This window comes from Thamnophis elegans, chromosome 14 (genome assembly GCF_009769535.1).
Source record: "Thamnophis elegans isolate rThaEle1 chromosome 14, rThaEle1.pri, whole genome shotgun sequence".
NCBI lineage: Eukaryota > Metazoa > Chordata > Lepidosauria > Squamata > Colubridae > Thamnophis > Thamnophis elegans.
Genome location: NC_045554.1, coordinates 27493724 through 27519420, shown reverse-complemented (window position 1 = coordinate 27519420; position 25697 = coordinate 27493724). Strand labels below are relative to the sequence as shown.

Below are 25697 nucleotides of genomic sequence, written 5' to 3'. Positions count from 1 at the left end.
CACTTATGACCTTCCCTGCCAGCTTCCCACAAGGAGAATCAATGGGGAAGCCAGCAGAAGGTCACAAATCGCCCTGATAAGTAACACACATGTTCCTGCTTGCAGCACATACACAATACCCATGCATACCTTCTGCCAGCCTCCCAGTCCCTCCCTCACCACTACCCCTACCCCTATCATGCCTTACTTCGGACTCCTGCCATTTCCCATTTAAGAATTGGTATGTCTTGGGGTTATGAAGGCAGCCAGGACTACTGAGTGTTGTCATCACTAAGCAATATGGTCACATGACGTCATGCCTTATAATCCCATCATTTATCACAATAGCAATAGCAGACTTATATACCTCTTCACAGTGCTTTACAGACCTCTCTAAGCGGTTTACAGAGTCATCCTTTTGCCTGTAACAGTCTGGGTAACCACCTTGGAAGGATGGAAGGCTGAGCCAACCTTGAGCTGCTTAGAATTGAACTGCTGGCAGTGGGCAGAGTCAGCCTGCAATACTGCATTCTAACCAGTGCACATCATGGATGGATGGATGGAAGAGCAATAGCACTTACACATATACCTCTTCACAGTGCTTTACAGCCCCTCTCTAAGGGGTTTATAGAGTCAGTCTCTGACCCCCAACAATCTGGATCCTCATTTTACCCACCTTGGAAGGATGAAAGGCTGAGTCAACCTTGAGGCGGTCAGGATCGAACTCTGACTGTGGGCAGAGTTAGCCTCCAATATTGCATTCTAACCACTGCGCCACCACGGCTCTCTTTTCAACAGCAATCCCTGTCCCATTTCTTCTCACAACCCGGGGGCTACTTGTATATTTGTATCCCCTGTGCTTATTCACCTAGCCCTTTATTATCTATTCCTTTATTATCTATCCAGTAGTAGTATTGGATGCAATCCCTATAATAAAACATTTCACCTTATTTTTCCAAATGATCACGTTTGCCTCAATGTGACAAGATTATTTGCTGCAAACGTGACCTCAAGCAAAAATAAAAATAAAAAGCAAACCATGAGTACGACATATGAGACTAAATAAGTGAAAGGAAGGTCTAGGGGAGATACAATAGCAGTCTTCCAGTATTTGAGGGGCTGCCCCAGAGAGGAGGGGGGTCAGGCTATTTTCTACAGCACCCGAAGGCAGAAGAAGAAACAACGGATGAAAACTAATCAAGGAAAAAAGCAATCTGGAATTAAGGAGAATTTTCCTAATGGTGAGAGCAATCAACCAAATGGAACAACTTGCCTTCAGAAGTTGTCACTGGAGCTCTATCACTGGAGTTTTCAAAGAAGAGACTGGACAGCCATCTGTCCAAAATGGTATAAACTCTCCTGCTCATGTAGGGAATTGGATTAGATGACCTCCAAGGTCCCTTCCAACTCTGTTCTTCTGTGGTATGCCATGTTCTATGTTCTAACTACTGTTGTGTTCACCTCTGTGTTCTGATCCATTTGTTTTCTATTTTATCCTTTGTAGCCGGATTGGCAGCCCTATTTGCCCCAAAATGGAGATTACATTGAGGTGGCCTTCTCCTATTCTCCTGTCTTATGGCCCTGGTCAGGATATCTCGCCATCTCCATCTCCGTCGCCAAGAAAGCAGCCGCTTGGGAAGGCATAGCTCAAGGTCACGTCATGATCACCATTTCCTCTCCAGCAGAGAATGAGGTTGGCTGAACCTTTTAAAAAAACAACAACTTTTCCTTGTTTTGATGTATGCAATGCTTGAGGCCCTGGAACACAAACTGCTTCAGAGGGATGTGCAGCCTCATTGTATAACGTGGGCATCCATTGGTTGGGATCTCCAAAGAAGTTAACTTCTCACTACACTGACTCTCTATTAAGATCAGAGTCTGTGGTCTAAGAACCTTTAGTACTTTTTTTTATTTTTATTGTAAAGTTTTTTATTGATTTCTCAATTTTAAAAATGTAAACATTCCATTTGTCCTTAAAGAGTATATCGTCATCCTTGTCAACAATACTCCCCAAAATACAAACCCAATATACCACTTCAACCCTCTATACACCCTTTCTTTCACCCCCCTCCAACTTTCCTTTCTCCCCTACAACATTCCCCTCTACCCTACTTCCCCTCCCCCTCTATCACTCCTCTCTCCCAATACACTCCCTCCCTTCCATCTCACCCTCCCTCCGATCCTCTCTCCCACCCTCTCTACCCCTCTTTCTTCTTTCCCTCTGCTCCTCCCTTCGGTGTATTTCTACTATCTATCAATATATTCAGCTTCCTATTTTTACACTAAAATTAAAAAAGCAACCGTATACAAGTGCAATCATGTTACTTTAAAATCTAACACATACTATATTTCCCCCCTTCCCCCTCCCCCCTAGGACCCCACCTCCCTCCCCCCCCGACTTCCCAGAGCCCGTACACGGTATAGCTTTTTATCAAACACAGTCTAAAATATATTAAAACCAAGGAAATTAAAAAAAAAGAAAAAAAAAGTCAGTAAAATCTCTGCGTTGAACTCAGCTTCTTGCCATTACACAAACTTTAAGCAGTTTACATTATTCCTAATCTTAGTTGTTTGATTACCTGCAGGATTTTCCCAGAGGTTATTTGTTGGTTCAACTTTTGCCTGTACTCTCCTCTAACTAGGGGTATTATCTCTTTATCTAAGTATCTGTCTATATCTAAACCCTTAATTTTGTCCCCTTTGTACAATTCTGTAAAAAAAAAATCCCGGAATGCCTTTTAAATCGCCTCCTGTTGAAACACCTCCTTCCCTCTATAACACAATTTGGATACATTTCAAATTTTTCTTTTAATTTCCTCTTCCAATTCTTTTCGTTTTTGCCCTTGTTTATGTCTATGTATTTTGTTTATATTCATCAGTACTCCTCTCATATACGCTTTACTTGCATCCCCTACAAATTCCATGAATGTACCCTTATTCGTATTCAGAACAAAGTATTCAGATAGCAATTTTTTACAATCATTAATATACTTTTCATATCTAAATAAACTCTCATTCGACCTCCAAGACCTTCTTGCCTGCACTACCCTTCCCAATTCTGTCCAGACTGGGTTATGATCCGAAAGGACCCTCGCCACAATCTTTGTCTTCTTCACCCTAGAAAATAAATCATTAGTGATTTGTATAAAATCAATCCTTGAAAGGGATTGATGTCCATGAGAAAAAAGGGTGAAGTCATATGCCTCTGCGTTTCTTTCTCGCCAAACATTTCTCAATTCGAAGTCGTCCATCAAGTCTTTTTCCCTTCTAGAATTAGGTCTAATGCGATATATCTTCCAAAGGGATCTGCTTCAATTAGTTCAGCCTTAATGTCTTTTCTTAAGTATACAACTATACCATTTTTCTTTTCCGTAGCAGAGGTCACAAAATATTGACCAAGTTCGGGGTTGAACAAATATTTTTGATCAGTTGATTTGATATGAATTTCTTGCAGGCAAATTATATCGTTCTTGAACTGTTTGAGATAGTGAAATATTTTCCTTCTCTTCTGTAAAAAGTTCAGACCACAACTCCTTGGTCAATGGCCGGTGATTATTGAGGTTGTTGCAATGTACCTTGTTTTCCCATTCGTCTGGTAGTCATACGGCTAGATCTTTGTTCCCTGACCCCTTGCCCTTCCGGAAGGAGGAGATGGTGCTTTTTGTCTGTTAGTTGTGTGATTTGCTGTTTATCTTGTCCTTCTCGTGGTCTTTCTCCAGATCCAGATGATTCAGGGTGTCCCACCTTCAGGATCTTGTGATAGAAATCTCGGGCTTCCCATACAGAGTTGAGACGATATTTTTGCTTATCAAATGTAATTATAATACCAAATGGCACATCCCATCTATACTGTATCTGACGGTTTCTGAGTTCTTCCACTAGAAAAGCATAATCTCTCCTGGCTCTTAGCATTTGGGGTGGTATTTCTTTCAAGACAATCAAGTCCTGTCCGCCAATTTGAAGCCTGGTATTATAAGACTCTTGTAGTATCATGTTTCTGAACTCTCTTGTAGCAAAGTATATAATTACATCTCGGGGGAGTTGCTTCTGTTTTGCCACCCAAGAGTTAGCGCGATAAATTTTTTCGATCTGCCAGTCAAAGTTGGACCCACCAGACGGTTAAAAGCCTCTGAAAAAATCTGCTTCAAGTTCTCCTGTTTATCTTCGCGCAGCCCTCTGACTCTTAATGCAAGCTCCATCTGTGTGTACTGTATCATAACAATTTGTTTTTCAGCGTTTTCAACTCTTTGTTGCACCACTTCAGTTTTGGAAGTCAAATTAGTGTTGGCTTCATCAAGAACCTCTAGCTTATCTTCCATTCCAGAAACATATTCTGTCAATACAGTTACAAGTCCCAGCATATCATCATTTGTTTTGGCAATCTTAGTATCAAGCTTATCATATAAGTCTGCTTTAAGTTTCTTTATCTCCTCTCTGAATTCTCTGAAAGCTTTTGAATTCTGCTCTCTAAATTCTCTAAAAGTTTCAAAAAAAAGTTCTTTTGTTAGCAAATCTCCAGTAGGGGGCATAGAGGGTGGAAGCTGCGACTTTGTGCCAAGTGTGTGAGATGTACGCCTAAGAAGAGGTCTCCCCGGATTTAATTTTGATGCCATTATATCTTTTCTTCAAACAATTATTCAACAATTATTCAAACTCTACTGGCCCGCTGTGTAGCTTACGAGGAAAAAAAAGTATTAAGTCCCCCCTTTATTTGTTCTTAGAGGTTTTTCAAAAGGTTTCAGAAAAGAGCATTGTAACAAAGCAGGTTTCAAAAGATTAACTTTGTAATGAAACAGTTCAGCATATTCATCTCTGTTTGGAATGTCTCTATATTAACAAGGAGTCTTTTAAAACTTTTAAAAGTTGATAAGAAAAAAGTCTTGTAAGCTCTTCAGAGAAATGAAACTAATTAGTAAGAGAGTGCTGGCTGGCTGTTCCTTTGATCTTTTTTATCACTGTTCTTTGCCGGATAGTTAGGAATGTGGCACAATCGCCATTTTAGGAGCTTATTTTTTAAGAAAAAAAAAACCTGTGCACGAAGGAAGCTCTTGTAAAAATGAAGCTAGGATTTTTTTTTTTAAAAAAGGCAGATAAGGTTCTCAGGTACGGACTCTGCTTGTATTAATCTCAAATAAATATATCAAAAGTTGTCCTAAGTGGGGGGATCCTTACTTTGCGCCGTAATAAATACAGCCGGGGTTTCTGGTGCGGAGATGTGATTCAGCCTTTGGTTGGCCCCCCCTTCCATTCGCAGCAAAAAAAAAAGCTGCAAACTTCAAAGAAAAGCTCTTACCAGCTGGATCTCTCTCTCACTCTTCTTTGCCTGAAGAATGAGGTATCTACCAGGTATTTAGGCAGATAACGCCACCAGAAACCTGGGGGCAGCTCGTTAAGCTGCCGCCATCAGCAAGGTCCCGCCCCGGGACCTTTTTTTATTTTTATTGTAAAGTTTTTTATTGATTTCTCAATTTTAAAAATGTAAACATTCCATTTGTCCTTAAAGAGTATGTCGTCTGGGTACCAATATTTCTGTGCAACATCCTTCCATAGATTATAATACACCGAACAGTTAAACATTGCAACTCATTTCCTTCTTAACATATCTTCTAATGATAATAACATTAAACATAGTTATTCTCATCATACTAAAACTAACAGTTGTCATTTTATTCTTATCTCTGTCTTGATATATTTTTTATTCTTCTTTTTGCTTTCTTTTATTTTCAATTTCCTTTTTTATTCTCTAACCGTTGGTAAAACATATGATATTCCCATATCATATAATGTTCAGTTTGTTCTTTCTCCTTAATTGCTAATGTTAATCTATTCATTTCTACACATTCTAATATTTTCCTAATCACCTTCTCATCAGTAGAAATTCTTCACTTTTCCAATATTGTGCAAATACAATTCTTGAGAATTTTTAGTACTTTTGAAAGGGCCCTGAAAAGTTGCTTTGAAATGTTCAAAAGCACAAATACAAAAACTTCTGATAACTGAAGGGTATTTGCTTCCTTCAGTTAAAATATGTTTAGAAAACAGCATATGGATATGATTGAAACGAGTGGTTTGTAAGAAGAGGAAATTATGAAGAGGTGTTGTAAAACATGGTTGGCATTAACCACGTAGATATACTGTATTTCCTCTCTTTCTTATCTCAAGCCTTAATTTCTTGGGTTTGCCGTTTCTTATTGTTCTGTTTTTGTATAGCATGACTTGCCCTGAAATGGAACAGCGTGGTAGTTACATATGGATGGATGTTATCAGTAGATTAGATTACAATTTCTTCAGGAAATTGGTTCGATATTTGCTTTGCTTTTTTTCAGTCAAAAGTTGGTGCTGAGCAAACTTCAACCGTGAAACTCCCCATCAAAGTGAAAATTGTCCCAACCCCCCCTCGGAATAAGCGCATCTTGTGGGATCAGTATCACAATCTTTGCTATCCACCAGGATATTTTCCAAGGGATAATTTAAGAATGAAGAATGATCCATTAGATTGGTATGTTTATCTTTATACGGTTCCAATAATTATTTATGGATGATAAGATTGACCTATTAAGAAATGCAATTAGCTCAGTGTAAATTCTCACCCATTCTTAGTGATTTTTTATTCTGAAGATATACCCTGTTTGAAAAATCTATGTATCTATATCTACATTTCTTCTTGCAAATATGTACAATGTGTATATAGGTAATAAAAACCTTTTTTTAAATAAAACTTAAAAACCTTAAAACCTTTTTAAACAAGGTAAGAATATATATACCTTTGCTGAAACTTGTTTGAATAAGGTCTGGCTAGTTTGAAAAGGTCTTTTAATTTTGGGCTGTTGGTTTAAAAGTCTTCTAATACTTTCTAAATTTGCACTTCAATTGATTGGCAATTTATTTTCAAGTTAAAATATAATCATATATAGGAAAGCTATGCTTATTTATGTTCTTTCAGTATTTTGATAAAATTGTTAGAGAGAGAGAGAGAGAGAGAGCAGCCTGGCAAATAATGACACTTCAATACTGAGCTTTTTGAATGTTCCTGTTCTCTATTTAGTTCAAGTTTTGCAATATCTCCTCTTCCTCTCCTCTGTTTCTCTTCTTTCCTCCTCTTCTTTCCCCCTCCTCTCTTCCTCATCTCCCCCTCCTTTTCCTTCCCCAAGAATTTCATTCCATAAAAAGTATTTTAAATTCCTGGTATACCAAAAGCAATTTGAGAGTTGATTAGGCTAAATATTTGATTTGTTCCCTTCTTTAGGAATGGTGACCACATTCATACCAACTTCAGAGATATGTACCAACATCTGAGGAGCATGGGCTATTTCATTGAAGTACTTGGCTCACCATTTACGTGCTTTGATGCCAGTCAATATGGTAGGTAATTAAAAGTTGGTGTTTACTTCCTTTTAAATTAATCCAAACCTTCTTTGTTTAGGATTTCAAAGCCTAAAGTTAGATGGATTCCAGGCTTGCATTCATCTAATTGTTTACTAAACAACAAACATTTCTACAATCCGGACGCAAATATAAAATATGTCTATTTGAGTTGAAAAGAAGGATGTCTCTGAGGACAAGGGATTTATTTTTAGTGCCAGATCTAAATTGTGCTCAAGACCTGGTATCCCTCATTTTGTGCATTTTTGCAGCTCAATTTAGGTGGAAAATGCCATTTACCATATTTTTCAGACTGTAAGATGCTCCGGACCATAAGATGCACCTAGCTTTGGGGGAGGAAAAAAGAAAAAACAATCTGCCTCTGCCTCCCAGCAATTTGCCTCCTTACAGCAAGCAGCAAACAGCCTAGTCAGCTTCAGCACAGCTTGATTTAGCACAAGTAGCTGATTGGCTATTGGATCAGCCTCCTGGAATACTGCTGATCAGCTGTTCCAGGCTGTGGAAATTGTCGCCGCCACCTATTGCTGCCTCCATGCCCCATTTTCATTCTCTGCGCGTCCCATTTTTGGCTTCCATGTGCCCCATTTTCGGCCCATTCCAGGCGGTGGGGATCACCGCCGCCTATTGTAACTGAACGGCAGGCTGGAACGGGCTGAAAACAGGGCACATGGGGGCTGAAAATTGGGCGCGCAGAGGCTGAAAATGTGCACAGAGGCGATGATCAGTGGCGGCAATGGGCTGTGACGATGATGATGGGTGGCGGTGATCGCACAGCCTGGAACAGCTGATTAGAAGTATTCCGGGAGGGTTGTGCTGAAGCTGACCAGACTGTTTGCTGTTTGCTGCAAGGAGGCAAACTGCTGGGAGGCAGAGGCTGAATGGTGTGTGTGTGTGGGCCTTTGGCTACATTCGCAATATAAGATGCACAGACATTTCCACCCCCTTTTTGGGGGGAGGGGTGCATCTTATAAACCCAAAAATATGGTAATCGTTATAGTAAAAGAAAATGGAAGAATAGTACTTGAAACTGACATCTAATAGGGCAGCAGTTTTGAAGTGTGCTACACTTGAACGTTTTTATATGAAAATTCAAATTACCATCTTTCAAAGTTGAGAACAGAATATTGTTCTTTATAATTATCAGGTTGTTGAAACCCTTAAGAAATGAACTTCAGCTCCTGAATCTTAAGTGCTTTCTTAATGCAACGTTGTCATTGTTATTCAGTAGAGTTCATTAGGCTGATCTATTTTTGGGCTTTTATTATCTTTGATTTACAGTGTCAACATTTTCTCTTGACCTTTTTGAACAGCTATTTAACATTCAGTGCCTTTTATCATAGAAGAGGACCTTAAGGATAATGTTACGCAGTTTAGGGTGAAAAGCACACAGATTTTAGTATTCATAAGGAGCCTAAAGCTGAATTCACAAACACAGACTTACTCCCAACCCCGAATTAACAAAACGATTCCTCTGCTGACTCCATTATATTGTTTAAGACCCCAATAAAACATATTACGGCTTAACATGATGACGGGTTCATCCAACTTCTTAAGCAAGGGATGGATTTCCTTGAGAGACAATGGATCACAAATTATCTAGCCCCATTTATCTTAATATTTATGCAAGCTATCAGGCACAAAAAATCAGGACCATAGCTAAAGTTGCAGCACAGAAGAAGAATCTAATGGTCTGCACCAAGGGTCAAAGGAACTCAAGGGGGGCTGGACTTGAATTGTTTGTGGCAACGCAAGGACTCTAAGCTGATGAGATGTTTAACTCCGCCCCCAGCTCTGCCTGCTCTTCTCCTATATAAGCCTAATCATAGTGCGTACAGGTACTCCTTGACTTATGCCTACAATTGGGACCAGAATTTCCATTTCTAAGTGAGGCAGTTGTTAAGTGAGTTGCACCCAATTTTACAATTTTTTTTGCCACAGTTGTTAAATGAAACATGTGATTGTTAAGCGAATCTGGCATCTCCCATTGACTTTGAAGCTGTCTGAGAACGTCAGAAATTATCATCACATGACATTGGGAGGCTGCCACTATTATGAATAGAATAGAATAGAATAGAGGAATAGAAGAAAGGAAAGGAGGAGAAGATAGAATGGAATGGAATAGAATAGATTATTGATTATAGAGAAGGGAAGGGAATGGAATGGAATAGAATAGAATAGAATTCTTTATTGGCCAAGTGTGATTGGACACACAAGGAATTTGTCTTTGGTGCAGATGTTCTCAGTGTACATTAAGAGAATAAAGTACAAAGAATAAAAAGATAACAACACTTACTGAAAGCCCTATGAAGCGGTATATAAGTCTACTGCTATAGTCAAGGTTATTAATAAGCTATCAAGTCGTATTAGGAAACAAAAACAATATAAATTGAAAGATACAGGCAACATGGTTATAGTCCTAAGTGGGAAGAGATAGATACTTGGAAGGAAGAGAAGAATAATAGTAATACTTCCTTAGTAAATCATTGACAGTGTTGTGGGAATTAGTTGTTAAGCAGAGTGATGGCATTGGGGAAAAACCTGTCCTTGTGTCTAGTTGTCTTGGTGTCTTGGTCCTATTGCATCTTTTTGAGGGTAGAAGTTGAAACCATTTATGTCTAGGATGCGAGGGGTCTGTAGATATTTTCACAGCCCTCTTTTTGACTCGTGCAGTGGACAGGTCCTCAATGGAAGGCAGATTGGCAGCCATTGTTTTTTCTCAGTTCTAATTATCCTCTGAAGTCTGTTTCTGTCTTGTTGGGTTGCAGAGCCAAACCAGACAGTTATGGAGGTGCTGATGACAGACTCAATCATTAATCAGCAGCTCTTTGGGCACTTTGAGCTTTCTGAGTTGGTGCAGAAAGGACATTCTTTGTTGTGCTTTTTTGATGACTTTTTTGATGTTAGGTGTCCATTTTAAGTCTACATGCTAGTTGCCAAGTGCCTAAATTGTGGTCATGTTGTGATGGTTCTGAGTGTGAGCATCTATTGTAAGTCACTTTTTTCAGTGCTGTTGCAACTTCAAATGGTTACTAAATGAATAGTTGTAAGTCGAGAACGATCTATAAATAGATAGACTACATGTATAACTGAAGCTTTGAGGATTTGTGTTTTAAACTGTCCTGACACTTTCATTTTCCTTTTGACATTACATCAAACTATCTGATCCAGCAACCTTCTCCCCAAGATAAATTAATTAAAGGTCAGTTTTTCTCTGTTCTCCATTTCTGACATTTAAAAAAATTTCTGGTGACCATAAAGGGTGTGTGTTGATTTGCTAAGCAGCATGCAATTAAGACACTTTTTTTTGCAACTGGATCACATTTATGACAGTTGCAGCGTCCCGGGGTCATGTGATCCCCTTTCGCAACCTTCAATGGGGGAGCCGGATTCACTTAACAACCATGTTACTGACTTAACAACCGCAGTGATTCACTTAACAACTGTGGCAAGAAAAGTCATAAAACGGGGCAAAACTCACTTAATAACCACCTTGCGTAGCAATGAAAATTTTGAGTTGAGTTGTGGCCATACGCCGAGGACTACCTACCATATTTTTCAGAGTATAAAACACACCTTTTTCCCTCAAAAAAAGGGTGAAAATCTGTGTGTGTCTTATACACCAAATACAGCATTTTTGGCCTCCTGAAACCCCGCCCCCTTTGCAAAAATGGACATGCAGAGGATTTGGGAGGCTTGCAAAGTGCTCCTGAGGGCTGGGGAGGGCAAAAATGAGCAAAAACCGGGTGGTTTTTGCTCATTTTTGCCCTTCCAGCCCCCAGGAGCACTCTTAAGAGCCTCCTAAAGCCTCTGCGTGTCCCATTTTTTTGTAAAAAATGGCCCATTTTTTGCTCGTGTTTGCCCCCCCCCCAGCCCCCAGGAGCACTCTAGGGGCCTCCCAAAGCTCTGCATGTCCCCCCCCCCTTTTTTTTTGCAAAAAACGAGGCACGCAGAGGGTTTGGGAGGCCTGCAGAGTGCAAAAACTTTTTTAAAAATGTTACCTCTTCAAAATCATAGTATGTCTTATACTCTGCTGCGTCTTATAGTCCAAAAAATTTGGTATATACCACATTAAAAAAAGGGGGAGGCCTAAAGGCAATGGCCTGGATGATTATTCTACCTTCTTTTTTCCTTTATCCAAATAATCTGATATATTTGTTGAAGCCAATCTAATCTGCAGCCTCCTCCTGTCTGTTTGCACAGGAACATTATTGATGGTGGACAGCGAGGAAGAGTATTTCCCAGAAGAAATAATTAAGCTGAGAAGGGATGTTGATAACGGACTGTCGCTCGTGGTGTTCAGTGATTGGTACAACACCTCGGTGATGAGGAAAGTCAAGTTTTACGATGAAAACACAAGGTGAGAGAGGTTGGAACCCTTTGTAAAACGGTTGACATTTCCAAAGTTATTTATCGATGGGGAAGAAGGGCAACTAAATGGCAGAGATATGGGGGGGGAGACCCAAAGGTGCTTTTTCAGGAGGCAACTGGACTTTCTTGTTTCTTGTTTTGAAGATGTTTAGCTTCTCATCCAAGAAGCTTCTTCAGCTCTTACTAGATGGTAGAAAATGGATGGATTTATACTCCTTGCAGACAACTGGTCATTTGCATCCTTTTAGAGAGTCATTGAGGCCCCTTGGAGGTTTAGCTGTGTCCTCAGGGTCACCTGAGTGGTGCAAATGGTTCCTGTAGTCTGCAATTTTTTGCCCTCTGGAAATCCATTCTTATTCACACACCATTCCAAGGGTGCTCATCCCAAATTGTACGGCTGAAAGTCTGTAGAGATTCTCAGTCATCCAGGTCATGGTTGTCCCAAAGGTGCTTTTTCAGGAGGCAACTGGACTTCCTTGTTTTTTTTTCCTTTTGAATACTTATCCAAGAAGCTTCTTCAGCTTTGAAGAAACATCTTCAAAAGAAAAAAACCAGAAAGTCCAGTTGCCTCCTGAAAAAGCAACTTTGAGACAACCATGAACTGGATGACCGAGAATCTCTACAGACTTTTATGAGTGGGGAGAGTTAAGGGAAAGCAGTGGAAGAACTGAGGCTCAGGGCTGGGAGGGACCAAGCTGGGAATGGTTTGGATTGGGGCAGGTCCTCTGTTAATGATTGGTGGGATTCGGTTAAGGACAGACAGGGGAAAGGCGGGATTGCTGTTGCTAAGCAATGAGGTCATGTGAAAAATGGTCGTAAGTCACTTTTGTCAGTGCCATTGTAACTGAATGGTCCCTAAATGGAACTGTTGTAAATCAAGAGAGAAAGTGTATTTTCTTGCTGCCATGAATAGCAAGAAAGGCATTCCATACTTCCATGAATATAAAAGGCCAGTGACCTATGTGTTACATTGGGCCCATAGGTTTCTTTTGTGGGGCTGGGAGAACTGTTAAGAGATTTTGTGTCTCTTTGTACCAAAGCTGCTTCTGTTTGTTCCATTCAGACCTACTTCAAAAATAGGATATGATAAGATAGGGTAGAATAGGACAGGACAGGACAGAATGTAGAATAGAAATAAAATAGAAATAAGAATAGAATAGAATAGAACAGAGAACAGAGAACAGAACAGAAGAAAACAGAATAGAATTCTTTATTGGCCAAATGTGATTGGACACACAAGGAATTTGTCTTTGGTGCATAAACTCTCAATGTATATAAAAGCCCTGTGACAAATCATGATCATAGTCATCATAAAAATACATTCATCATAAATCATAAGATACAACACTTAGTGATAGTCATAGGATACTAACTAAGCAATCAACATAAAAAGATCTTCAAACTCTGTTTCTTTTTTCGCTTTGCTTGAAATTAATTTTAAGCCACAGAAGCTGGTCCAAATATAATAATATTGAGCCAACTTTCATTGCATGGGGCCTTCTCTTCGCTTAGCCATGGGGAAGGCAGATCAACCTGTGAGCCTGCATGCTCCAATTTATGGCACTCAATCCCGGCTTAGCATTGCTTGCAAATCCATCAGCAAATTGGGGTTCTTTTGGCCTTAGAAGTCTGATTAGAAAATTCAGATTTGTGATTAAAGCGCCGTCTTTCACTGGGCTTTTTGTTCCTTCGGTGATGATGCTTTTAAAATGTAAAAAAGGTTTTTACAAAATGGATAAGATAAAGGCACTGTAAACCTTTAATTATTTTAAGCCAGGATTACAGGGATTGCTGAGGTGCTAGAGACTTCTAACTCCATCCTCAGAAGGCCTGCCTAGAATTTTATTTTAAGCCTCTTAAGAGCAGACATCTGGAGGGGCGGCTTCTGTCAAATGAGGATGCTTACTGTGGCCCTTGGTGGTGACAGCACTCGTGACATGTATATTAGGTGTATGGGATCTTCTTTGTACAGGTAGTCCTCAAATTATAACAGTTCATTTAGTGACTGTTCAAAGTTAACAACGACACTGAAAAAAAGTGGCTTATGACCATTTTTTCACACTTACAACCACTGCAGCATTCCTCCTGGTCATGGAATAGCAATTCAGACACTTAGCAACTGACTCACATTTATGACGACTGCAGTGTCCCAGGGTCATGTGATCCCCCTTTGCAACCTTCAGTGGGGAAGCCATTGATTCACTTAACAACCCTATTTCTAACTTAACAATTGCAGTGATTCACTTAACATCTGTGACAAGAAAAGTCGTAAAATGGGCCAAAACTCACTTAACTAATTTCTCTCTCAGCAACATAAATTTTGGGTTTAATTGTGGTCGTAAGTCGAGGACTACTTGCATTACTGTTGTTCCTGTGTCATCTAACAACCATGTCACTACTTTAATAACCTTAGGGATTCAGCTAACAACCTGGCAAGGAAGGTTGTAAAATGGGCCAAAATTCATTTAACACATGTTTTAGCAACAGAAATTTTGGGTTCAATTGTGGTCGTAAGTCGAACACTACCTGTATATAGTAACTAGTTTTTTATACATATATCCCCCCCACACACAAACATCTCCATGTATAATTCCCAGTGCTCTTCTGCTGATTTCTTTTAGACAGTGGTGGATGCCAGATACCGGAGGAGCAAATATTCCAGCACTGAACGATCTTCTCTCCGTCTGGGGCATGGCCTTTAGTGATGGGCTCTATGAAGGAGACTTTACCTTGGAGAGCCAGGAAAGTAAGTACAGGTAGTTCTCATTTAACGACTATTCGGCTAGTGATGGTTTGAACTTACAGTAAACCTCCCCGAAGGATCCTGTGATGATAAGGGCCAGTTTGAGGGACAGATATCCATGGAATACCTAGAATTCATTGGCTACAGGTTTTTTAATTAAAATGAACTAGAATTGTCTTAACACAGGGATCCCCAACCCGTGGGCCACAGCCCACTACTGGGCCTTGAGCCATTCAGAATCGGGCCACGGAAGGGGTGGGCGAGCACGGACAAACAGCCCCACTCACACAAGCAGCGAGGGTGAACATCAGTGGTGGGTTTCGACCGTTTTGGACCGTTTTGGACCGTTTTGGACCGTTTTGGACCATTTCGGCTGAACCGGTGGTGGTTTGGTGCCCTGGGTCTCTGGAACCGGCAGTGACCCAGGCCTGTCACGCCCCCGAACCGGTTCTCCGGGCGGGGCCTATGGCGCCACCATCTTGTTTTTTGCTTCTGTGGATGCACAGGACAATTTTTGCTGCACATGCGTGCAAAGCGCACAGACAGCGCGCCCACGAGCAAACCAGCAGTAATGCCTGCCAGGACCCACCCCTGGTGTACATATGTGCTCCATTTGCGTGAGCTGCGTGTGTTCGCCCCTGCCCCTCTCACAAACGGAGTCACAGACGCGCACCTGCCCCGCCCCTCTTGCGGAACCATCCCTCCCCCCCCCCTCCGCAAAGCCGAAAAGTTTGGGGAATTCTGGTCTAACACACCTATTTATGTATTTTATTTTCAGTGAATTATGCCTCGGGATGTAGCATTGCGAAATTTCCAGAAGATGGCGTTGTCATTGCACAGACCTTTAAGGATCAAGGTACCGAGTCCCTCTTCCTGTTCCCTATTCTTCTAGATGTGATCTTGAGTCTTCTTTCTTTTCACGAGAAAAGCTTAGTTCATTGGGGAGGTGTGGAGAAAGTGTGTTATTTACGGTGAACTAAGTGTGTAAGAAACGAAGGAAATGGATCTTTACGTCTTTGTTTGAGGGAATGCTCTTTGATCCTTCATTACTTTCCTCGCTAAGGCTCCCAGGCCACTAAATTCCCCTAAGCAGCTTTCTGAATGCCAAAATATAGGATTACAAACACCTGACATCCCAAGTACCAGCAGCATAAAATCACAATTATGCACTGCGAATGGGGGTTAACCTCCAGTGAGGTCAGGCATCCCTGAATCTGTTCCTAAGGAGCCCGCCAGCATCTTAGTGAGGTAGAAGAGGGTAGGAGATCTGGACTAAACCATTGCACAGGAGAAATCTTCAGCTATCTCTGAAACGTTTTACCCCCAGATCACAGGTGGGTTCCTACCAGTTCGGCTGAACGGAGAATGGCATCCTGGGTCGCAGAACTGGCAGTGACCGTGGCTGGACACACCTCCGAGCTGCTTCCCCAGTCGCTGCAGCCATCTTTTTTTTTATTTAGTTCTGTGAATGCACAGAACAATTTCTATTCAGCTGTGCATGTGCACAAGCGAAGCGGGCGCATGTGCGAAGCAGAAATAATGCCGGCCAGAACCCACCCTTGCCCCAGATGAGCTTCTGGAAAACAAAGAGAGAGGGAGGGAGGGAGAGAGAGAACTTGACTTACAACCATTTGTTTTGTGACCGTTCAAAGTTACAACAAACACTGAAGAAAGTGCCTTTTTTTTTTTTACACTTACGACCACTGCAACATATCCATGGCCACGTGATCGAAATTCCGGCAACTGGTTCATATTTATGACGGTTGCAATGTCTCATTGATCATTGTGTGGCAAGCAAACTCAAGATTCATATAACAACCGCAGCCACTGCAGTGGTTCGCTTAATGACGGCAAGGAAAGCCGTAAAACGAGGCAAAACTCGTATTAACGATTGTCCCCCTCAGCAACAGAATTTGGGGCTCCCTTGCGGTCATAAGTCGAGGACTACCTGTGTTCTAGACCGGCTGAAGCTTCTGGGTGCTGTTTGACAGAGTTTGATCTCTTCCCTCCTAGGTCTGGAAGTTCTAAAGCAGGAGACGGCCATTGTGGAACATGTCCCCATTTTGGGCCTTTTCCAAGTTCCTACAGAAGGTGGGGGAAGGATAGTTTTGTACGGGGACTCGAACTGCCTGGACGACAGCCACCGACAGAAAGGTGTGTAAAACTGTGCCATGCATTTCGGTTATCACAACCCTCTGCTAAATAACTAATTCCCACAACGCTTCAAAACTATTTAGTAAGGCTGTACTATTATTATTCATTCATCTGCCTTTCCTATTACCTGTCTCCCTTTCTACTTATAATTTTGTTGCTTGTATCTTTACAATTTATATTGCTTTATTTAGTTTCCTAGTATGATTTATGTCAATTGCTTATTTAGTATCCCATGGCTAATACTAAGTGTTCTATCTTACGATTTATGATGAATCTGATTTATCACTTATATTATATCAGAAGTGAGTACACCCCCTCACATTTTGTAAATATTTAAGTACTGTATTTTTTGGAGTATAAGACGCACCTTTCTCTCCCCCGCCCAAAGAGCGTGGAAATGTTGGTGCATCTTTTACACCAAATACAGCCATTTTTGGCTTATGCCCCCATTTTTTCGACAACAGCCCGTTTTCCACCCGTTCTTCACAAAAATGGGGCCATTTTTGCCTTCGCCCAGCCCTGCTGAAGCCTGCAGAGTGCTCCTGGGGGCTACTGAGGACAAAAAACTTTTTTTTCTTACTTACCTCTTCGACATCTTGGTGCGTCTTATACACCAGTGCATCTTATAGTCCGAAAAATACGTTATATCTTTTCATGTGACAACACTGAAGAAATGGCACTTGACTACAATGTAAGTAGTGAGCATACAGCTTGTATAACAGTGTAAGTGTGCTGTCCTCTCAAAATAACGCAACACACAGCCATTAATGTCTAAACACATGAAAATATATTCTTACATATTTACAAAATGTGAGGGGGTGAACTCCTGTGATATACTGTATAGCTTTTGTGTAAAATGAGAGCTTATGCACTGAAGACAAATTCCTTGTGCATTCAATCACACTTGGCCCACAAAAGAATTATGTCCTCTCCTATCCTACCCTACCTTAGCAAAGTTACAGGTTTCACAATGGAGGACTGTGCAATGCAGTTATGCACATTTGTGTGCAAATCAAATAAAAATAAGCTTGTACACCTTGGGATCTGAAATTTGTAGATGTAGAAGCCATTGGTAAATTTTCTTGTATTTATTACTGATATTTCTGGTCATGACACTTTCATCAGCCACTGCTGAAATTACAAAGAATTGACAGCTTCACTTTGAACCGTGATTTTTCTTTCCTCCAAGATTTGGGACATGGATCTTGTTCACACCTCAGTCAAGTAGGTGGCTTGTTATGTATTACAATACACAAACCCTTCCATGTTGCACTTCTGTACACAAGCCAAGACTGACTGGGTTTGTACACAGTTTATTAACAAAACGTAACAAAAACATACTTGTACAGCATTTCAAACCATATCTTCATGTAGCTTAGTGTTTCCTCAAACTTTGCAAATTTAAGATATGTGGACTTCAATTCCCAGAATACTTCAGCCAATATTCTGACTCTGGAATTCTGGGAGCTGAAGACTGTACCTCTTAAAGTTGCCAAATTTGAGATACACTGAGGGAGCTTGATGAAGAAATTGCAGTTAAAAACCTAGCTTTTAAACTCTGCGATGTTGAGCCCAGTCAGTGATTTGTGTGGTTAAATTAACTATTGGAAAAGACTGAAAATTATACTGCATGCTCATTGAACATTTGAGACTTTTCCAGAATATATTGGTAGATTATACCTCTACTTTATTTTATAACTAGTTAGCCGGTAGCATTGGATAGATTGCTCTAATAAATAAGTTTGAAATAGGGTCATCTTCCTGTTCCAATCTCATTAGAAGGATTCTGTTGGAACAAATTATTCTGACTTTATGGGAGGTAGGCTGACTGTTCCAGTTATGGAATGGAGGTTGAAACAGCCTGTGTTCAAGTTGGGCCAATTCTGATCATGTTGGAACAGGTGATACTCAACATATTTGTTGAAGTGGGAACAGGACATTTTGATATCAGAACCCTGCAACCTCCAGTTGTTTTATAAATATCTACTTTGAAAAAAATTAAAATAAATGTACTCTGATGATTCAGAATCATAGTTTGCATTGATCTCAGAACATAAATGGGTATGTCTAGTTTAATGAAAAGAAGGACTAGGGGTGACATGATAGCAGTGTTCCATTATCTCAGGGCCTGCCACAAAGAAGAGGGAGTCAAACTATTCTCCAAAGCACCTGAGGGCAGAACAAGAAGCAATGGGTGGAAACTAATCAAGGAGAGAAGCAACTTAAAACTAAGGAGAAATTTCCTGACAATTAGAACAATTAATCAGTGGAATAACTTGCCTCTAGAAGTTGTGAAAGCTCCAACACTGGAGATTTTTAAGAGACTTTGAAAGAGTGCAGATAAGAGCAACAAAGATGATTAGGGGACTGGAGACTAAAACATGTGAAGAATGGTTGCAGGAACTGGATATGTCTAGATTAATGAAAAGAAGGACTAGGGGAGACATAATAGCAGTGTTCCAATATCTCAGGGGTTGCCACAAAGAAGAGGGAGTCAAGCTATTCTCCAAAGCACCTGAGGGCAGAACAAGAAGCAAAAGATGGAAACTAATCAAGGAGAGAAGCAACCTAGAACTAAGGAGAAATTTCCTGACAGTTAGAACCATACATCACAGCCATCAATGGCAACTGGGAAAACCACAGCCCTGACTATGCATCCTTTTGTTGGCAGGGTGATGTCTCTGCTTTTTAGTCTGCTGTCTAGATTTGCCCTCGCTTTCCTCCCCAGGAGCAAGTGTCTTTTAATTTCTTGGCTGCAGTCCCCATCTGCAGTGATCTTGGAGCCTAGGAAAATAAAATCTGTCATTGCCTCCATTTCTTCCCCATCTATTTGCCAGGAATTGAGAGGGACGGATGCCTTGCGAGGCATCCAGCCCTCTCAATTTCTCTCAGTTCTTGAGAGCCAAAGAAGCTTCTTGGATGAGAAGCCAAACATCTTCAGAGAAAAACCAGAAAGCCCAGCTGCCTTTTGAAAAAGTACCTTTGGGACAACCATGACCTGAATCTCCCTAGACCTTTAGAGAAATATTTTTCTAACTTGACAATTTGAGAACCTATGGGTCAACTTTCAGAATTCTCCACCCAGCGATGCTGGCTGGGGTATTCTGGGAGTTGAAGTCCACAGGTCTTCATTGGACTAGAGCAGTGTTTCTCAACCTTGGCAACTTGAAGATGTCCGGACTTCAACTCCCAGAATTCCCCAGCCAGCGAATGCTGGCTGGGGAATTCTGGGAGTTGAAGTCCGGACATCTTCAAGTTACCAAGGTTGAGAAACACTGGACTAGAGAACGGTGCTCCAGTGGCTAAGACACTGAGCTTGTCGATCAGAAAGGTCAGCAGTTCGGTGGTTCGAATCCCTAGCGCCGCATAATAGAGTGAGCTCCCGTTACTTGTCCCAGCTTCTGCCAGACTAGCAGTTCAAAAGCATGTAAAAATGCAAGCAGAAAAATAGGAACCACCTTTTTTGGAAAGGTAACAGCGTTCTGTGCGCCTTCAGTGTTTAGCCATGCCAGTCACATGACCACGGAGAAATCTTCGGACAGTGCTGGCTCTTTGGCTTTGAAACAGAGATGAGCACCGCCCCCTAGAGTCAGGAACGACTAGCACATATGTGCGAGGGCAACCTTTACCTTTTGGAAAAGTGTTGAATATGCATCAGCCAGCCTTTCACATTAGGAATCGGAGGCGGTGACTCTCGCCGTGACTTCAGTAAGCTTAGTGGTGTTTAAAATTCCTCACATACATAATTTATAAATCCTAAAAATGTGTCTGACCTCTGTATTAGAGCGAAAAGAAATCAAAGGTGCGTATTTCGGGGACATGGGGATTACAAAGATTAATATCCATTCCCACCGAGGAGTAATGCAGGATGGGGGAAAGGATTTTACGAAAATGCCTTTGAACTGTGTTTAAATGATTTGAGAGCTAAATCTCGCTATCAGCTCCAAGCCCCAAGACAAGGAGGGTGGGAAATCTTAGCTAATTTCAGTTTGTTTCAGAGGCTATATGGGTCTGAAAATCGTATTTCCCATCCTCCGCATGAAACACCGTGGCATTAAAATTTTTTAAAGGAAATGTGCTAGCCATTAAATGCAGCATGGCTTATTTTTTATTTATTTAGTTTTGTCAGTTTTTATTTTATTTTAATATAAACAATCCATCTTTCATTAAACAGCGTGTCGTCTGGGTACAAACATTTTGTGCAATAACAACTAAAGTTTGCAATCATATTCATTATTTGATCTATTCCTAGCTTAGCACCAATAGCTTAAATGTCTAATACTGTAACAATCCTGTTCTTGATTTATTTAACTCTATTGATACATTTTCTATATTTTACACTACTTCTTTTACTTCTAATTCCTATATTTATTCTCTAACCATTGCTAAAATGATTCCCATATAATATAATCAGTTTGTTCTTTCTCTTTAATTGCCAGTGTTTATCTCTTCATTTCTGCTCATTCCAATATTTTCCTAATCACAGCCTCCTCTATAGGAATCCATTTTTTATTGATTTCTATCCCGCTTTTATTTATTTTATTTTTTTCAAATAACTCAAGGCAGTGAATCTACCTAATGCAGGCAGTCCTTAGGACTTGCAACCACAATTGAGTTTCCAGATTTCTGAAGTTAGTAACACAATTGTTAAGCGAATGATGGCTTCCCCGTTGACTTTGCTTGCTAAAAGGTCGCAAAGGGAGGCTGCGATGTTGCAACCGTCATAAATATGAGTCAATCGCCAAGTGTATGAATTTTGATCACATGACCATGGGGATGGTGTAACAATCCTGTGAAAATCGGTCATAAATCTCTATTTTCATTGCCTTTGTAACGTCAAACAGTTACTAAGCTAATGGTTGTAAGTACAATAAGTACCTGTGCTTACTCTATAACTGCTGTGAAGAATTTTGAAAGCCACTTAATACCATTTTTCTTTCTTTTCAACTGTTTTTTTCCCTTTTCTTGCCCTTTATACTTTTTCTTTAATTTTTTCCCCTTTCCTACTTGATATTACTTTGTGTTAGTTTTTAATCTCCTTGTTTCAAAGTTTGAAAAATTACATGCAAAATTGATTGGACGCCCACATGCTGTGTGTTAAATGAAGCCAGCGGCATAGCTTTAATGTGATGAATAAGCCTAGATTTCGCTTTAGGGGTTGCGTCAACTTCCTCATTGTCTGAAGAACTCTTGTTTTGATCTGGTATCTGAGATGAGAAAATGTTATTTGCGGTCAACGGGTAACCCAGAATCGGAAAGCAGGCATTGAAACCACATTTTCAAAGTTTTCTGTAGCTGGTAGGATGTACACACTGCAAAGCATGGGGCCTGTATGTGTGTACGTAGACGTACATACATGCATATTATATATATATAGCACAAACACAACACAAATGTAATATATATATATGTTGTATTTGTGCTGATAAATAAATAAAGGGAGACTAGTATAGATCTATTTCAAGCTATTTAGCTCTCATCAGCTAGCCATACCCTTACTGGGAATCGAACCTGTGCTGTATTGCATCTTAGGCATATGTGTTAACCACTAAGCCACAGAGCTCGACTCCTTATCAGCCAAGCCAGGGTGAAAGGTATCTAAGTAGTGATCTTCCTCCCATATTTGAGCATACCGGGGGTTGTAAAATCTAAATAGATAATGTATGTATGTATGTATGTATGTATGTATGTATGTATGTATGTATATGTATATGTATATGTATATGTATGTATGTATATATATATATGTGTGTGTGTGTGTGTGTGTGTGTGTGTGTGTGTGTGTGTTGCATTTGTGCTGATAAATAAATAAAGGGAGACTAGTATAGATCTATTTCAAGCTATTTAGTTCTCATCAGCTAGCCATATCCTTACTGGTTATTTGAACCTGGGCTGTTTTTACATGTTATGCAGTTGTATTAACCACTAAGCCACAAGCTCTCCTCCCTTATCAGCTGAGCCAAGGAAATAAGTAAGTGTTATGTCAAAGCACCTGGTATGCACAAATATGGGAGGGAGCATACTTCTTCCCTTTTGCCCTTCAGCTCTACCCTAGGAGTCTTCCAGGCAGGAAACCATTTTTGTGTTGCATTTGTGCTTGTGGCTTACTGGCTAATACAACTGCCTAACATGTAAAAACAGCCCAGGTTCAAATCCCAATAAGGGTATAGCTAGCTAATGAGAGCTAAATAACTTGAAATAGATCTATACTAGTCTCCCTTTATTTATTTATCAGCACAAATGCAACACAAAAATGGTTTCCTGTCTGGAAGGCTCCAAGGGTGGAGCTGAAAGGCAAAAGGGAAGCAGTATGCTCCCTCCCATATTTGGGCATACCAGGTGTTTTGACATAACACATACACACACATACATACATACACACACACACAAACACACACACACGCACAGTATTTTTGCTGATAAATAAATGAAGGAGATTAGTATAGATCTATTTCAAGATATTTAGCACTCATCAGCTAGCCATACCCTTGCTGGGATTCGAACCTGGGCTGTTTTTACATATTAAGCAGTTAAAAGGGAAGCAGTATGCTCCCTCCCATATTTGGGCATACCAGGTGCTTTGACAAAAGAAAAAAGACACTTAATCATTTCCCTGGCTCAGCTGATAAGGGAGAAAAACTTGTGGCTTAGAGGTTAATATAAGCAACAAGAAGCAATGGGTGGAAACTAATCAAGGAGGAGAAATTTCCTGATAGAACAATTAATCAATGGAACAGCTTGCCTCCAGAAGTTGTGAATGCCCCAACACTGGAAGTTTTTAAGAAGATGTTGGAGAGCCATTTCTCTGAAATGGTATAGGGTTCCCTGCCTAGGCAGGGGGTTGGACTAGAAGACCTCCAAGGTCCCTTCCAACTCTGCTATTGTATTATTGTATAACTGCCTATTATGTAAAACAGCCCAGGTTCAAATCCCATTAAGGGTATGGCAGACCTATCAGGCCCATCAGAAGTTGGGAAACGGGCTGTTTCCAGCCTTCGGGGGGGCTGTGGAGGCCATTTTTGCCATCCCCAGCTCCCTAGAAAGCCCCTGGAGCCTGGGGAATGGGAAAAATGGGCCCACTGGAAGTCAGGAAACATGCTGTTTCCAGTCTCCGGAGGGCCTGGGGGGGGGGTGGAGGCTGTTTTCGCCCTCCCCAGCCTCCAAGAAAGCCATGTGCATGCAGGAGGGACAGCGGGGTGGTAGTGGTCGCACATGCATACGCAGGTGGGCACAATGGGGGGGATTTATTTACAGGTGTGGGCACACGGGCATGCATCCTTTTGGCACCTGAGGAAAAGTTCACCATCCCTGGTGTAGGGTCTCCTGCTTGGGCAGAGAGTTGGACTAGATGACCTACAAGGTCCCTTCCAACTCTGTTAATCTGTTAAGTAACAGAGATCAAAGACTCCGTCTTCCTCTTGCCTCAAGGTCTTCATAGAGTTAGCCAAGTTACGCTCGTTTTTTTTCCAATTCTGTTGAAATCCCTTGGACTGTTTAGATTCACTTTCGTTTTTTATGCTTTTATCGACTACGGAGGCGGATGTTCTCCCCGAGTGACAGCATGTTGCGTGGTAGTTCGTTATGCCAGCAAAGGGGTAACATTACTCAGGCTGCCATCATTTAGTAGAGCGTATCTTAATTTTAGAAATTGGAGTGTGGTAATTAGTGGTAGGGAATTTCACTCAATTTGGCTGGCCTTTGTCTGTAATAAAGGAGAACTTGCTGTGGGCTTTTAGATTTGCAGATTTTCAGAAAGAGAAAAAAATATCCATGATATTGGCCAGCCTTCCCTTCCACTAAAATAGCATGTAGTGGAAAGTAAAAAGTGAGAGAGACAATGAATGAAAAACTCTGGTCATTTTTACCCTCTGTTGCCATCAAATCTGGGCGAGCTTTACTAGGGCTCGTAGCCAACTTATACATAATAACCTTATATTTCCTCTTATTTATTCATTAATTAAATTCTATCCCACTTTTATTACATTACAATGTAAGTAGCCTAAGGCAGTGAACATACGTAACACTCTTCCCTCCTCCTATTTTCCCCACAATATCCTTGTAAGCCAGGTCAGATTAAGAGAGGGACTGGGCCAACCAGTTAGCTTTCATATTTAAGGTGGGACTAGAACTCACACTCTCCTGGTGATTGACCCAAGGCACCCAGTTGGCTTTCATGTCTAAAGTAGGACTAAAACTCATAGTCTCCTGGTGATTGCCCAAAGTCACCCAGATGATATTCATGCCTAAAGTGAGACTAGAACTCACTGTCTCCTGGTGATTGGCCCATGTCACCCAGTTGGCTTTCATGTCTAAAGTAGGACTAGAACTCAACAGTCTCCTGGTGATTGCCCAAAGTTAGTGGCATTCGTGTCTAGGGTGGGACTAGAACTCACAATTTCCTGGTGATTGCCCCCAAATCACCCAGCCAGTTTTCATACCTAGCGGGGAACTAGAAGTCTTCATTTCCTGGTTTATAAGCCAGCATCTTAACCCCCTTAAGCCTTACACCAAGCTGGGTCTTTCTTCCCACTTCCCTTGCCTTCAACATGTAGCTTTAGAGAAATAAAAAAATAAATGCTTGACCTTTTCAGCCCTCCCCCCCCCCCGAAGCCCCCCTCACCCCCAAATGTAGAGTAAACCTCAGCGGTGCAGAGTACCAACTCTTCACGGCGCAGAGTGTCTGGGAAAACAGATGGCATTGATAGGTATGGTTTTTATTTTTTGAACCAAGAGAAATCCTGCTTCACGAAACGTGATTTGCTACTCGAATTGGCTGGTTTGGCTGAAACTGTCTGTTAGACCTGGAAGTCATCTGTTGCTTTGGGTCTTCCGGCCTGCCACATTTTCTACTGGGGATTATACAGAGTATGGGAGACATGTAGCCATAATAACACTCTTTCTCAGAAAGTCATGGTCAGCTGGCCCTGCAGCTATGATGGTGTGATTGGGAGGTATCTCCACTTTTTGATGGTGCCTGATTGGACCATGTGATAGACACGTGGGTACTGGGCAGGGGCTTAGACTTTCTTTTGGGTGGGGAAAAACCTATAAGCTTTCAGATTCTGTTTTC

General features: G+C 41.0%; 1 protein-coding gene across 2 annotated transcripts in view; it reads left to right on the top strand.

Annotated features, from left to right (window-relative positions):
* Positions 1-25697, top strand: part of MBTPS1 (membrane bound transcription factor peptidase, site 1) — a 64011-nt gene that overhangs the window by 29966 nt on the left and 8348 nt on the right. For both annotated transcript variants that reach the window (XM_032230710.1, XM_032230711.1), the window contains exons 13-19: positions 1484-1672; positions 6306-6478; positions 7226-7341; positions 11563-11719; positions 14352-14476; positions 15252-15329; positions 16487-16627. In XM_032230710.1, coding sequence (XP_032086601.1) covers positions 1484-1672; positions 6306-6478; positions 7226-7341; positions 11563-11719; positions 14352-14476; positions 15252-15329; positions 16487-16627 — 979 coding nt within the window. The remainder of the gene's footprint in view (positions 1-1483; positions 1673-6305; positions 6479-7225; positions 7342-11562; positions 11720-14351; positions 14477-15251; positions 15330-16486; positions 16628-25697) is intronic.